General features: G+C 38.2%; 2 protein-coding genes across 4 annotated transcripts; both read left to right on the top strand.

Annotated features, from left to right (window-relative positions):
• Nucleotides 1-3,263: 3,263 nt before the first annotated feature.
• gjb1a (gap junction protein beta 1a) lies at nucleotides 3,264-6,307 on the top strand. 3 transcript variants are annotated; one of them, XM_079356370.1, is made up of 2 exons: nucleotides 3,264-3,385; nucleotides 5,206-6,307. In XM_079356370.1, the coding sequence occupies exon 2, from the start codon at nucleotides 5,220-5,222 to the stop codon at nucleotides 5,940-5,942; it is 723 nt and encodes a 240-aa protein (XP_079212496.1). In that variant the 5' UTR covers nucleotides 3,264-3,385; nucleotides 5,206-5,219; the 3' UTR covers nucleotides 5,943-6,307. The 3 variants fall into 3 exon arrangements, with proteins under 3 accessions (XP_079212496.1, XP_079212495.1, XP_079212497.1); XM_079356369.1 differs by lacking the exon at nucleotides 3,264-3,385 and adding an exon at nucleotides 3,822-3,920; XM_079356371.1 differs by lacking the exon at nucleotides 3,264-3,385 and adding an exon at nucleotides 3,929-4,217.
• Nucleotides 6,308-9,727: 3,420 nt separating this feature from the next.
• On the top strand, nucleotides 9,728-13,513 carry gja2 (gap junction protein, alpha 2). Its single transcript, XM_079356368.1, has 2 exons — nucleotides 9,728-9,868; nucleotides 11,173-13,513. The coding sequence occupies exon 2, from the start codon at nucleotides 11,241-11,243 to the stop codon at nucleotides 12,306-12,308; it is 1,068 nt and encodes a 355-aa protein (XP_079212494.1). The 5' UTR covers nucleotides 9,728-9,868; nucleotides 11,173-11,240; the 3' UTR covers nucleotides 12,309-13,513.
• Nucleotides 13,514-15,313: the final 1,800 nt, after the last annotated feature.

Raw genomic sequence — 15,313 nt, 5'->3', positions numbered from 1 at the left:
CAAGATCATTAGAGAAGCAGAGAAGAAAAGTTTAAATTGTGTTTTACCACTCAAATCAGTAAACACAGAATAAGTATGGGTGTCTCAATAAAGACTCTAAAAGTCTCTCAACGTACACTTCATACAGTTTTCCAGAGTCTTCTTAGATTTCCTTCTTATAAATTAACTGAAACATGTTACCCCACAGATTGAGAAAGGAATAAGATCAAACAACAGGAAAAATTTGTTTGTTGATCATCTCCCAAACTAACTGAAGTGTTTTGGAATATTTTATTTTTTTTAAAAGCAGCTCATGATTCAGACTCACATAAAGACATGTCTCCTTAACATATCGTGAGAACCATGAGATAATTACTCAGAGAGGTAGGTCACACCTGCATGTGACTGGGTGTGTTCCTGCACTGCAGTTTAAGCTCTATAATCATCTGACAATCTCACCAGACTTACTTTACACAAGCACTGCAGTGTCACAGCACACAACTGTTATTTTCTTTCTTTCTTTATGTTTTCCTGTTTTTACTTTTCGAATTTGTGAAGCACCTTGTAACAAATTGTTTTAAAGGTGCTATATGAATAAAGACTTACTTACAACTAACGCTGCAAGATAATCATAAATGAATGACAGAGAGTATCATCATAAATATATTATAATGTCACCAACAAAGAAGAAGATTATGTATAGTTTATTAATCCCACACAGGGAAAATACAGTGTAAAGTCTGTTATTGAACATATGCTACACACACATAGGCTGAAATACAGATATGCACACACAGGATCCTACGGACATGCACTAACTGAGAGCTGTCAGTGTGGTGGCAGTGCTGAGGCTGCAGAGAGAGTTCAGAGATATAGACTATAAAGCTACAAGTACAAATGTGACAGGACATTCAGTTCTGAAATGTTGCAATGACTGTAAATGACCTCCAGGTGTCATCCTTCAGCCTTAACTAAAGCGAGAAGGGAGAGAGACAGAGAGAGAGAGAGAGAGAGAGAGAGAGAGAGAGAGAGAGAGAGAGAGAGAGAGAGAGAGAGAGAGAGAGAGACATAATAATATGCGTGGGACAGTGCTTCAATATTATTTCATGGTCAACCTGCCTCTAAACAAACTTTACATTATTGTAAATCCACAAATAAGGTGATTAAGCAGGTGACTAAATAAAAATGTAAACAACAAGATATGACTGGTACATCTGTCTCATCCCAGTGAGCTACTGGTTGAAATCTTACAGTTCCAGAGCATCGTGATTACTTTATTTCCAAAAAAATGTATTTGTCTTTCAGAAAATTACAAAAAGTATGACAGCATCTCTGAGACAACAGGAAATACTACATTTCATTCAGTTTCCATAAAAAAAAAAAATCTCAAATATTCACAACTCTCCCCCTCATTGTATAATCTCTGTATATCTAAATCACATTACATGAATACAGTTGAAGCCACTTCTTTGTTTGTACAAAAGCTGTTTTCATTGGGGGGTTTTTATTTATTATTCTGTTTGTGGCTTCTTCTTAAGCTCAGCCTGTTTTTGCTAATCACACAAAGCTAGTGTGACAAGAATCAAGGGATCCTTGATTTTTACTCTAACAGATGAATCTATGAAGTTCACTCTGAGGATTGTAAATTTATTCACTTTATGCTGGTGATACAACCATATGAACTGAACGCTTTATTACAGAACCATAATTTTAAAGTGTATGAAAACCTCTAGGCTTGTATCATAAATATACCGGTAAATCTCGACTCCTAAAGTACAACATGGGTGCAATAAACAGCTGGCTGTTGAGGAATTCCTGCTCAGATCTGCACTTTTAGGGGTAATCTTAAAGACACAGCAGATCACTATACACAGAGATTTGGAAATACATTAGAGTTTCCTGTAAACACACGATGAGCATCTTTACATGGAAAAAAAAAATTAAAGTTACTTAAACTTGTTCCATCATTAAAATGAAATAAAAACATTTTACGATCAAGTATTTCTTCCAATTGTAGAATCCAGTTTTCTTCTGTGTTGTGAACTTGTCCTGAGACCACAAACTGTCTGTCTAATAGTATATTTGTTCTCAAGTCTCTTTCCCAAAATATATTTTAATGTCTTTCAGTGACTTTCCAATTAAATAATGCTGAAGCACCTAAATGTAGTTTTTTGCAGCTAAATATGAAAACCTATTAAAGTTAAGTGAGACTATCAACTGGTTTGGGGCTATAAATGACAAAATGTCTAAATTATTTTAAACTTTTGAGAAACTCTTCCACTTCTACAGAGAGGTAACAGTGGAATATTATTTTTCATGTTACTTCCCTTGTAATACTTTTAACATGAAATCTGAGTCACAATTGGGATTAGATGACTACAGCAGAGCTGGTTAGCAGAGGTTGTCAAGATATCATCCTCCTTAGCTGAGGCTGACAGGCTGTAGGTGTGACCACAGTTATTATATGACAGAGCTTTGTTCAGTCCTGTCAAAATGACTGTTTTTGTAGCTTATGCTTAAAGTATCAGGCTGAGCCATGTATTGATGTGTTACTAAAGGTTTAATGTGTATGGGTAACAAATCTGCCTCTATCTTTAAGAAGCACTTTTGGGTTATAACCTAATAACCTTTTTACATCTTGAACCACCGTTACTGTCTTATGCAGTGAATTGGAATTTAGTTGGACAAATATGCAAACTGTCTGCATGGATCAGGGGGGAAATGAAACTTATTGCAAGGATTATTGCAATTTATTACATATCACTTCATGTGTGACTTTCTAAAGGCGGAAACAAATTTGAGGTCACCTTCGTAAGCGTATCTGTCGGATGAACAAGAACTTGATCCCACAGAAATACGTCAAACGTTGCTTGGCCTGCAGTGTTTAGAGAAAGCAGACTAATTATGTTGTCAAATATTAGGCATGGACACAACAATGTGGACTTAAAGGCTGAGGAGGGAAACTAGATGTGAGACTGATTATTATGATAATACCCAGTTGTCTTTCTTATCTTTAGATTTCATCGGTCATTCTTTCTTTCACGCCTTTATGGTTTTACTCCATATTGCGTCAAAAACACCCTCCACTTCCTCTGCAGGTCGCAGCACAAAGAGGACAGACGGCGGTCCCCACACAGATTCCTCAACCGAGCACAAATTAAAACATTTGATCTGAACTCTGTAGCTGTTTGTTTGGCCACTCTAAATGGAGCTATTGTATGCAAATATGGCACCCAGAAGCATATGACCTCTCTAGTGCAGGGCAGTGGCTAGTGTGAGAGAAATCATTAGCAATGCAAAGTCATGGTGCTCTGATACTCTTGTTCACTTTGACGTCCGGATGGAGAAAAAAAATCTGGCAAAGTAAATGTTTCTGGATGTGTTTCATTCCAAACTACAGCTGAAGGTAAGTCTCATTACAACTTGGTAGACGGTTTGTTATTTGTCTTCTATGATTTTGTTGTTGTGTTGCGCTGCCAAAGGATTGGCAGTCAGACAAACTGGTAAAATCAAAACCTTTTATCCTAATTATAGTGTATCTTCCAATTATAATACATTTGAGGTCAAGATCTACAGCTGGTCACAATGAATATGTAAAGTTCATATTCATAGACAGAACCAGATAACTATATTTTGAATGCCCATAAAGACAATTTTGGACCTCACATCCTTTTCCCCAGCTAAAACCTAAATAGTTATACAGTTAGTCTGGGTGTTTGGTTTAGGTGCCTCTTTGAAATCTCCTCCATGGATACTGGTGAAAACATGTCACATGACACATGGTGCCAGACTTCAGTGTTTCACTCTTAAGAGGCCTGCCAGCTGCAGGGAGGTGGCAGAGAGGCTCTCTCCTTTTCCTGATTCACATCCATGCCAAACCAGCGGGTCAACATTGTCCTCCAAGCTGCCTCCTATGCCTCTTACACCTCCAGCTGAGCCGGGTAACAATTCTGACATTTACACTAGACTGGAAATCCAAACAGGCTGGGGACAGAGGACAACACTTCAATTCAGAGGAGATGGAACATTTAGGATGACTAATACATTAAATCTGCACTTTAGAAAATTATGATCTGTGTGGGAATATAAGAAAGAATATAAACATTAAATGAAGATGAATCTTTACTCAACTATCCAAAGCGCTCTCACATAAGCTCAGTGCTTTAAAAAATTCAATTGCAAACGATATTTGAGGAAATTGCCTTGATCTTTTATCTTTCATACTTTCATTCAAGAAGGTGAGTATATTTGACTCGTCAATTTATTTATTAATTATCGAATTAAAGTAAGAATTAAAGTATAAAATAAAGAAAATGTAAATGTGTATGATCACTGCTCTTTCATTTACTTTCCTCTGGAAATTTGTTTCAGGAGTTCCTCCTAAACAGAATTTAAGAAGAGAAAACATGCTTTTCATTTGTTTTTCAGAGAGAAGTTTTGAGTATAATGCAGAGCTGAACATAAAGTTTGGTGGTAGTAATAGTTAAAAACAAGAACAAATTATGGCCGTATCTTCTTTCTTTTTTTTTTCTATCAGAGTGCAACATCAGCTGCAATTCGTTTATCTATTTATCTATTTATTGTTGCTTCTTAATTTAGACGATTATGATATTTTAAATGAATGACAGACATGCCTCTTTGATATTTTTTATCGTAAGGACAATTTCAATTAAAAAATGTTTGAAGAAAGACAAAATAATTATTCAAAAACAGATAGCATTCCTGTTTATAAAGAATAATAACTTTTATGTGAGTGGCAATTTTCTTTACTAAGTTATTAAGTGCTTCACAAACAGCATAAAATAAATTACAATACAAGAAAAAAAAATTTAATTACGGGACAATTAATTTAGAGAAAGGCAGAATAAAATAAAGTTAAAATTTATACAGAAATAAACACCAATCACACAGAGATTTTTTTAAGAAGAGATGTAAAAGCAGAGAGAAATCAACCCCAGAAATTATTTCAGCAGACAAGTTGTTTGGGAGTTTGGGAGCTCGGATTGCAAAGGCCTGACAGCCCTTAGTCTACAAACAGGCTCTCGCTAACAGTAAGGGGCCTCGTCATACAGAGCTTTAAAATGTATCAATACCATTTTAAAAATAAAAGATCTAAACAACTGTGCAATCGGTCACCCTTCCTCACTCCTAGCCTGTGTTGCATTAAGTGTTTTGAGGTAATTAAAAATGTTCTCTCTGATGTGCTTTTTGCATCTTCTCCATCAGACCCGGAACCAAAGATGAACTGGGCATCATTTTATGCTGTTATCAGCGGTGTGAACAGACACTCTACAGGCATCGGTCGCATCTGGCTCTCCGTCCTGTTCATTTTCAGAATACTGGTGCTGGTGGTGGCAGCTGAGAGTGTGTGGGGAGACGAGAAGTCCGGCTTCACCTGCAACACCCAGCAGCCAGGATGCAACAGTGTCTGCTATGACCATTTCTTTCCCATCTCTCACATCCGCCTGTGGGCCCTCCAGCTCATTCTGGTCTCCACTCCAGCCCTGCTGGTTGCCATGCATGTGGCCCATAGGCGCCATGTCGACAAAAGGCTCTACAAACTGTCAGGCCGGACCAACCCCAAAGACCTGGAGCAGATAAAGACCCAGAAGATGAAAATCACAGGCGCTCTGTGGTGGACATACGTCATCAGTTTGTTGTTCCGTCTGGTCTTTGAAGTCACCTTTATGTATTTGTTTTATATGATCTACCCCGGGTACAAGATGATCCGGCTGGTGAAGTGTGACTCGTACCCCTGTCCAAACACCGTGGACTGCTTCGTGTCAAGGCCCACAGAGAAGACGGTCTTCACTGTGTTCATGCTGGCTGTCTCAGGGGTCTGTATTCTTCTCAACATTGCAGAGGTGGTCTTCTTGGTGGGGAAGGCTTGCAGTAAGCATCTGAACAATGCAGGTGACTCGACTATAGGAGCTTGGATCCAACAAAAACTCTGCTTGTATTAACAAAAAAGCAAGATTGAATATCTATAAGAAGTCAAATAAAAGTGACCTTAGATCCTGGTTAATGTTGCCATCATGTAAGGTGCAAATATAAAAGTGTACGTCGCTGTCTAGCATTATGATGACTTATTGGTTTATGATCCCATTTGTTATTGGTTGATGATCAACTTGGCTGGGAAAAGTAGTCAGACAACCAGTTTCAGACACTTTAGCACTACATAAAGGGTTCTATCAGACTAGATATAATGCTTCACTGAATTTCGACAGAAACAGCAAAAAACTACAATGGAACAAAAAACTACAGCAGCGCTTTCTACTGACATGATGCAATAGATGGATGTTAGAAAGCGAGAACACATTTAATGAAACAGTACTTCAACTGAGATTATAGTTTGGAGGAGAATATGGTGACACTTTTAATTTATAAAAATTGTTTTAATATATAAAAGCTCCTTTTAGTTATAGTACGATCTTGAGGAAAAAATGATAATCATTGAGACAAGAAAATGTTGCATTTTATTTTAAAAACATCATGAGTAGACATCAGGTGTGTCATGAACATGTATGATGGAGTCTTTGAGTGACTACTGTTGTGACTGATATAAGCTGGAAAAATCTTTACTTTATTAACATTGAAAAGTGCACCTTAGTCGCAGCAGGCTAAAAAAGAGAGATGGGAGTCAAGTTTTCTCTCCTTCTCTAACTTTTTACAAAAGTATTAATTGAAATAATGTCTGTCATTGACTCCTGTATTTTAGGTTACATTGTACTGGATTCCTATTTTATTTTTGGTCTTATATTATTCACACCAAAGTTGAAAATCCCCCTGAACTGAACAGACTGTGGGTTTCCGTATTTTCTTCAGCTCAATATTTAATTTTATATTAACATGTTGCATTTCACAAGTGTCAGATCACTCAATGTTTGTTTAATAGCCTTTGTTCATTTTGATCCACAAGAGAACTTGAATTGCAAACTTGTTTCCCCTCAATTGTTACTTAGGTTTAACGTGTTATTTAAATTCTTTGAATTTGCTGGATATATTGTTCACAGTGGAATAAAAACTCCAGAGTCTATGCTTGTGTGAAATCTTTACTTGAATTTATCCACTTTATCTGACTTTCTGAAATATCTGTGACTTTTTAAACAGTCTAACATGAATCCATTGTAAGTGTAATACCTTAGATCACCAGAGAGCAGCACTTTTCTGCAGGGAGAAATAAAACTGTGCCACTATGTGATTCTTCTCAGCTGTCAGCAATGGAATTGGGAGAAAAACAAAACAACGTGAATGAAGTTTACACTTTTAGTCTCACCATGTTTAGCAGACAGCATCTTGGAGCCGTGATGCCGTCTGTGAGTAAAGGTCTCAACATGATTAACTTCAGAGTGCAGAGTTTTGGGTTATCAATAGCCTCACCACCTTTAGGGTCAGTGTGTGGGTGACAATGGTTGACCCTGCAGACAGCTGAACCTGTGACCGAGCATTTATCTTTTTATGGCGTCAACAACACACACCATTTGTCGAGCTCAGATTTGAGGGGAAGCTTCATGACAGCACGGGAAACAAAACAAAAAAAAAATCCACTCTGTTATTCTGGTCTGTGATCAGTATTGGTGAGGCCATGTCATCAGAAAAACAATGAGAACCAGTATTAAACAGAGGACAGAAAAACAAATACAAAAGTGGACATCAAGTCATGGAGTGATCAGTGCATGATGCTAAATCGGCCTTTTTCGATGATGCAAATATTAATCATGAAATATCTGTTTTTCTGGCCTGAAAAATGCACCGATTTCCCCTCCAAACCCACACTTCTTTTTAGAGCCCTACATGTTCTGAAAGACGTTTTTGTTTAACACACACATGGTTTGTTGTAAGGGTCAAAAGAATCCTCTATATGGGAGTTCATTAGAAGGAGGCCAAGTTACAGTGTGTTTATAGTCTTAAGGCTGACAGTAGAGTCGGCTTAACTATTGAACTATTTAGAGCTGATCTTGTCTGATGATATGCAAGTTGAGAAAAAGAAGTGGTGTTACAAGCGTGTGCTTAAACACCAAAAGTAAAAACTACATTTTATACCATGTGCCATTATTTTATTAAAGTACAAGGAAAAAGTGAACGTAACTGGAAATTTTGAAGTATTTTTTTTTTCATGTACATTTTGTCAGAAAATACCCGTTCACATGGAAACCAACTTTACAAAGCCTTAAGTTATACATTTTGCCTATTTTTTCTTGAGGTGCATTTTTTGAACCACAGGCTGGATACATATTTCTACACTCCATTTTGTTTGACTCAATCCTGTCTCAATGTTAAGGCCTTTTTTTTTTTTTTTTTATTTTTTTTTTTTATCATAGCCACGCCCTTTTGTCACTAATATCAGGGCTGTAGTTTTCAACAAGAATATTAATAAAGGTGACATCAGACAAGGGATTGAAAAGATCATTTCCTGATCAACTCTTTTTGCAGTAACGACAGTAATGCAGTAATCTCATTTTATTTTGCAGAGTACCTTACTCCTCACTTAAAGCTCCTGTGAGAAGTTTTTAATTGGTTATAAAATAAAATAAAACAAATAAATAAAATAAACAAAACATGATAGTGAGGTTTTTATGGACTACAAAGGCAAACAAAACTATCAACTCTAAAATTATCTATTTTTACAGTTATTTTATTTGCCTCTTGTCCGAGGTAGGTGTCAGACAGGAGGAATTACAGCGCACGGGAGAACCAGCTTTGTTCCATTTTCAGCATCGAATTTCACAGTAAGTGATACGGTTCACGTCTAAAGAAGGCAATGTAAAAAAAAAATGTTAGACAGCACTACTTACACAGCTACAGGACAAAATCAACAAATTGCTAAGACAAATTACTTTGTCCAGAGGGGGCGCCAAAGTCATCATAGACCAAAAGATCCTCACACAGGCTCTAGGACAATATGCGCGTTATCTGTTTCTTATATATGGTCTATGAAGATGTAACACAACAAAATGTCTACACTTATATATTTTGAATGGGATATTTCAAATGAATACTAACTAAGGAATAAAGAAGCATAAAGTTAAAACAACCATAAAAAGTACAAGATTAGACAAATTAGACTATTTTTGTGTCACTTGTGCCTTTGTATTTTATTTGTGTCTTTCTTTGTTACCTGCCTATAGGGACAGCAGATGGAAACGAGCACTTCAGCTATAATTTGGAATCTTTTACAACTGTAATCGTTACAGCTGTTCATTGGTATGTACTGTCCAGAACAAATAAATAAAGTAGAGAACTAGACTTGTGAAATGTTTTGTTGTCTCTACCAGAGAAACACGATGCAAAAAAACAAAGCATTTATGCAAATGCTTATTTGACACAAAGAATAAAAACTTTCAGACAACACAGTGTGAAGAACAAGATCAAGTTTATAGATCTCTCTCTCTGTATGTAGTCCCACCAAAAATTGATGGTCGCCAAACATGCTTACTTCGGCACTGAAGTAAGACTCTCCAGAGTGTGACGTTCCTACACACAGTGAAGGGTCAGATCACCCCTTAGAGTGACAACAAGGCCACTCCCTATACTGTGATTTATATTTAGAGCACACTGACATGTAAGACTAACCTGCATCCTCACTGGACTCTTTAGCTGCCACTCACGTGGAACAGAAACACCTCTCTAGCGAGCAGCTTCATACTTCTCTTCATGTCGGAATGTGTTAAGAACAGATAGAAGTTTAGCTTTTGTGGGTTGTTGAACATTGGGCATTGATCAGGTCAGAGTGGGAGGGCAGCAGGCGGGATCACAGAGTGAAAAACTTTTTCTCTTGGCTTTGCAGTTTCCTCAGTGCTTGAGGAGAACATGGCCTCTGTCTAAACTGAAGAGGTGCAAACGTCAGTGACTCTGGAGCCGCACTGCTGAAGGAGATGAACATTAACAGGTAGGTCTCTTAATGTAAAATACTTAGTTATAATGAAAAGACCTATTGCAGATTTCAAGTTAATTTGGTATACAGTATCTTTCTAGATGCATTTTTAAGAATAAATAAGGATGTGTTTTGTGTATTTATACTAAGGCTACTTCTGCGCAATCAGTGTTTTCTTTAAAAAAAATAAAAATTAAGTATTCCCAACAGGTGCTTAGATTCACACTGTCCTCCCTGAGCCATAACTTCTAAAGGACAAGTCCAACTATTTATAAGCAACTTTTTTGCAATGTTGTAAGCAGTAGGCCTTAAAAGTTAAACTAGACACCTAATTCTGGACCCCGGGAGCTCTGGTGGGTACTGTGTCACAAGATCTATGTCGGCGCTGAAAGTCTCCCCAGCCTGCTCCGGGGCTTTCTTTCACACACAGTCAGCAGTGTCCTGACCAGCAGACACTAAATATGAAAATACTTTCTGATAACAAACAGTGAATTCATGATTAATCAGAGACTCTTTGGCTGATTCTACTCTGGGGGTTTTTGATGTACATTAGTCTTTGGTTTTCGCGTCTCTGGAAAAATTATACTTAAAAGGTGATACACAAGAAATGTCATGAGAAAGTGTTGACCTCATCTACTGATTGATCACAGAGTGAATGACAAGAACAACATTTGAATAAGAACGAAGTTAACGCTCATAGTTGCTTGTAAAATCACGATAAAATATTTTATTTTATATGCCTCAATAACATCGGTAATCACAGTGACACAGTGATACATTAAATGATCACATATGATGACAAAGCGGCCTTTTCGAGTAAGGCACCTGCAGAATCTCACATCCTGTTTTTGCAGCTAATCTTAGCAATGCATTTTTAAGGTTGTACAGCTAACTATTGCACTGTTTCATTTTCTTGTTGCAGCCAAGACAAAAGAAAAATATATATTGCAAACCTGCTGTATGCAAGAGTAAATAGGCACCATTAGTTTATTGGTTTCCTAGAGTGGCCACAAATGCTTTTTAAAAATAACGTTAAATGAATAAATGGACTGCACTCCTTTAAAAAAAAAAAAAAAGTTTTATTGTAGACGATCGGAAACACCCCGACTGAAGCCCACGTTCATAAGAAAAGATGCAATAAAAGTGTAAGTCCATATCAATAATCAAAGCTGTCCAAATGAAGGTCTGGTGTACCCTCTGGAGATGCCAAGTTGGTTTTATGACTACATTCTGCCATGCAATGTCATGTAACTTGTGGACAGGAAATAATTTCCAATGAAACTTTTACATTAACACTTCACCTCTCCTTCTGCTTACAGGCATCTTTCCTGGTTTTTCTGGTAAAAAAAAGAAAAAAGAAAAAAAGAGTGTACGTTTGTGAGCCAGTATGGGGGACTGGAACTTGTTAGGGAAGCTATTGGAAAGCGCCCAGGAACACTCCACTGTTGTGGGCAAAGTCTGGCTCACGGTGCTGTTCATCTTCCGCATCTTGGTGCTGGGAACGGCTGCTGAGAAGGTTTGGGGCGACGAGCTGTCCGGTTTCACTTGTGACACTAAGCAGCCCGGTTGTCAGAACGTCTGCTACGACAAGACCTTTCCCATTTCTCACATCCGCTTCTGGGTGATGCAGATCATTTTTGTCTCCACACCAACCCTTATTTATTTGGGCCACATCCTTCATCTGGTCCGCATGGAGGAGAAGGAGAATCAGAAAGAGAAGGATCTGGCCATGCAGGGTGAAAAACCACAGCAATTACTTGGAAACAAGGCCAAGAAGATGCCAATCAAAGACAAGCAGGGCCATGTGCGTTTGAAAGGTGCACTTCTGCGAACCTATGTCTTTAACATTGTTTTCAAGACCTTGTTTGAAGTGGCATTTATTGTAGCTCAGTACTTCCTGTATGGTTTTGAGCTTAAGCCAATGTACACCTGCGATCGTTGGCCTTGTCCTAATATGGTGAACTGCTACATCTCGAGACCTACAGAGAAGACGGTCTTTATCCTCTTCATGCTTGCTGTGGCCTGCATCTCCCTGCTGCTAAACCTTGTGGAAATGTACCATTTGGGTTTCACAAAGTGCCATCAAGGCCTCCGTTACAGAAGGTCCCGGGCTGCTACTGAATCTCCAAAGGCTATCACTGAGACAGTCATGCCCTTCGTTCCCAGCTATAATTACTTTACTGGTCATCCTGCAGTGCCTGAACCTTTTCCTACAGACCCAAAGTACAGCATGGCAGAGCCAAACTCTGCTTACAGCCCCTACAATAGCAAAGTGGTTTACAAGCAGAACAGAGACAACATGGCTGTGGAGAGGAAAGGTAAGGCAGAGGAAGATGATGTGAAGGACAGGAAAACTTCCCCGGTCTTCGAGATGCTCGCTGAAAATCAGCGCCGAAATAGTCAGTCAAGCAAGCACAGCACTAACAAGAGCAGGCTGGATGACCTGAGGATCTAAAGACCTTATCAAGGAAGGAAGGAACAACAAGAGTATCTGTAAAACAAATTAGCCGGCGATTATGGAAGACAATTAGGGACAAAACTGCAGAATGGATCCAAAACAGATTGCATTTCAGTTGAATTTAGGTGATATTTCAAAATGATCAGGGACAGATTTGTAAATGAAGAACAACTTCAAATGAAGAACAATTTTTTAACAGCCTGACCAACGTTAGGCTAACGGGAGTTTATTTTATGAGAGGCCGTTAAAAATAAGCTTTTACATAAAAGCTTGGACAGTCTTATTCTCTCATGAGCAAAACTGGGAGAACCAGTAGCACACCACAACTTTAGAAGGCGTGTTTAAATATGGTGAGGATTTACACCTGTCAACAATGCTGATAAATTTATATATAAAATAAACTTTTATATTTGTAACTGGAAAGTAAGCAGAAAACTTGAGAATTGTTTTGTTTACAAGCAATTTACTAAAAACTTGAACTGTGAGATGTAAACCAGGATGTTAATTTAAAACGAGAAACCTTTTGCTGGATATTTTTCTGTGGTCCAGTTTTGTTTTTGCTATTGTTTGTTGTAAATGTGAAGCATGTAGAAGAAAATAACTTACATTAACTTACAATAACTTACACTATACATTTCCCAGATGCTGGTAACTTGGACATTTCTTCAATAAAGAACTGCTTTTATCAATTAAATAAATAAATCACACATGATTTGATGAACCTGATAGGTTAAGTGTGTTCTGTTGATAACTTTGAAATCTGTGTTTTCAAGCTAGTACAGAGATGTGAGTTATTCACTTGGCCCATTCACGTGTTCACTTCTTCTCAGATGATAATCTCGTTTGAGTTTGTGTTTCATCCATTCTAAAGATCAAAAATAATCTCACCGTATATGACAAGAAATAGACATCCCTTCTTTTTAACTGAATCAGACAGAAAAAAATCTGTTCACTTGATGTCTACTTTTTCCTGAAGAATTTATAAGAGTAATAGAGCTATGGACTGATGTGATCTTAGATCCTAATATCTGTGTTTATGTCTCTCTAATTGGATCTGTGTTTCTGTGTGTTTTCAGAAATGTTGTTGTGAGAAATTCTGTGTTTTGACCCTCAGGGCCATGGCATGAGAGGGCGCAAAACATCAGCACACGGTGTGTTGAAAGGATCTGTTTGTTTTCTTCTATACCTGTGAAAAAGATGAACTTTTGATTATTGATATTAAATAAAGCTGCTCAAACAACATTTGAACTTAATGACGTTATATTTCCATGAATAGAGGCTTTGTGTCTGAAGCTTGCTTCAGCACAGTGTGAAATGTATTGATGCAGTCAAGGTACTTTTTGTCAGAAGCTAAAGTGAAGTATAGATGGACTCATTTCCAGAACACATACCATCACACACTGGTGAGAGCTAAACTTCAAAGACTTCCTCACTGCTGCTAAAAATAGCTCTCGTACACACTTGGAGAGACATTGTGGGTGAAAAGGGGGGTTGGGGGGACCAAAAGTTTCTCATACTGTCCTTTCAACAAAACCTTGCACGCTGTGCATCAAACAGAGAAGCAGCACTAATATTTGGGATGATGACCTCTTAAAATAGCTTTTAGAGGGTTCTGACAAATTAAACATGATGCCATGTCAACAAAAGCACAGTGTCTTCTATCCTGTGTCAGCACTAACAACTGTAATTGTTCATTCATTCTTACTTATTTGCTGTGAATGATGAAGCTTTGTCCAGCTGAGACGTTTTAAATTTCCATGTGCCCTTGGCATTTCATTTTCCAGTTTATGTTCTTCTATCTCCATGTTGGGTTAACCAAGGCCAGTGTTGTGTAGGATAAAGATCGACACAATGCTTAATAGTAGCAGTCAGCTCGAACATTTTGTGACATTTTGAATCCATTGGCTTCCATTAATGTTCTGAACCTTGACAAGAGCTTTCAAACTTCTGGAGCAGGCCGATCTTGCCTGACAGGACGAGGTGAAAAAATGAACAGGTGAAAGGGATAAAGGTTATGAACTCTGGGTTACAACCATATGCAACCAAATCTCTGCACCAGAATAGTATGAGAAATATGCATGAGACACCGAGTCATGCTGCAGCCCATTAATCAGACAGACGGACGGACGGACAGACGGACAGACGGACGGACAGACGGACAGACGGACGGACAGACGGATAGACGGACAGACGGACGGACGGACGGACGGACAGACGGACAGGCGGATAGACGGACGGACGGACGGACGGACAGACAGACGGACAGGCGGATAGACGGACAGACAACTTTAGGATGAGTCAGTGAGGAGATACTGAACTGTTGATGATTTACTGTTGGCCTAAACCAAGGCCTACAGTATATGGTCCCTGTTTGTTGCTATTTTTGTTGTTTCTGTGTCGCCAGTGAGCGGTAGGACTGTAACTGTCAATCACACAGTCTGCTTTTCAGGTCAAAATATGACCCACATAATGGTGAGCAGTGACCTAGAAAAATGGCTCAAGATTTGTTGTTCTCTTTCACCAAGACATTCAAAAGGTTAAATGTCTACTGAAGTTACATTCCTTGTGTCAAACATACCTAGCCAATAAAGCTGTTTTTTATTCCGTTCTGATTGTAGTTAGATTGGTAACACCTAGATGTTATGATTACAGGCTACACACATTATTTACGAGAACATTTTAACTTCTTGTCATCAAAAAGTGATTTCTAATGCATGTATATCCTTCTACTATACACTTACAGTATTATAACAATCAGGCACTTTACAGAGGGACGTGCCAGTGTGTGTAAATGTTTATTGTTGGTTGGAGGGGACGCCAGCTGTTGTGAGGCGCAAAAAAATGTACAGACCTTTGGCTAAAGTCTTTCAAAGACTTACACACTTACGGTGTCCATAGCTGAGCTAGAGGTTATTGTACAGGCGTTTATTTGATCAAGTCTTGATTATTGTAATTCTCTGTTTTGGACATATTTTGCTGTCCAAAATGCTGCTTCTATAAGG

This window comes from Symphodus melops, assembly GCF_947650265.1.
Source record: "Symphodus melops genome assembly, chromosome: 11".
In the NCBI taxonomy this organism is placed as follows: domain Eukaryota; kingdom Metazoa; phylum Chordata; class Actinopteri; order Labriformes; family Labridae; genus Symphodus; species Symphodus melops.
This window is presented reverse-complemented; position numbering and strand designations above follow the sequence as displayed.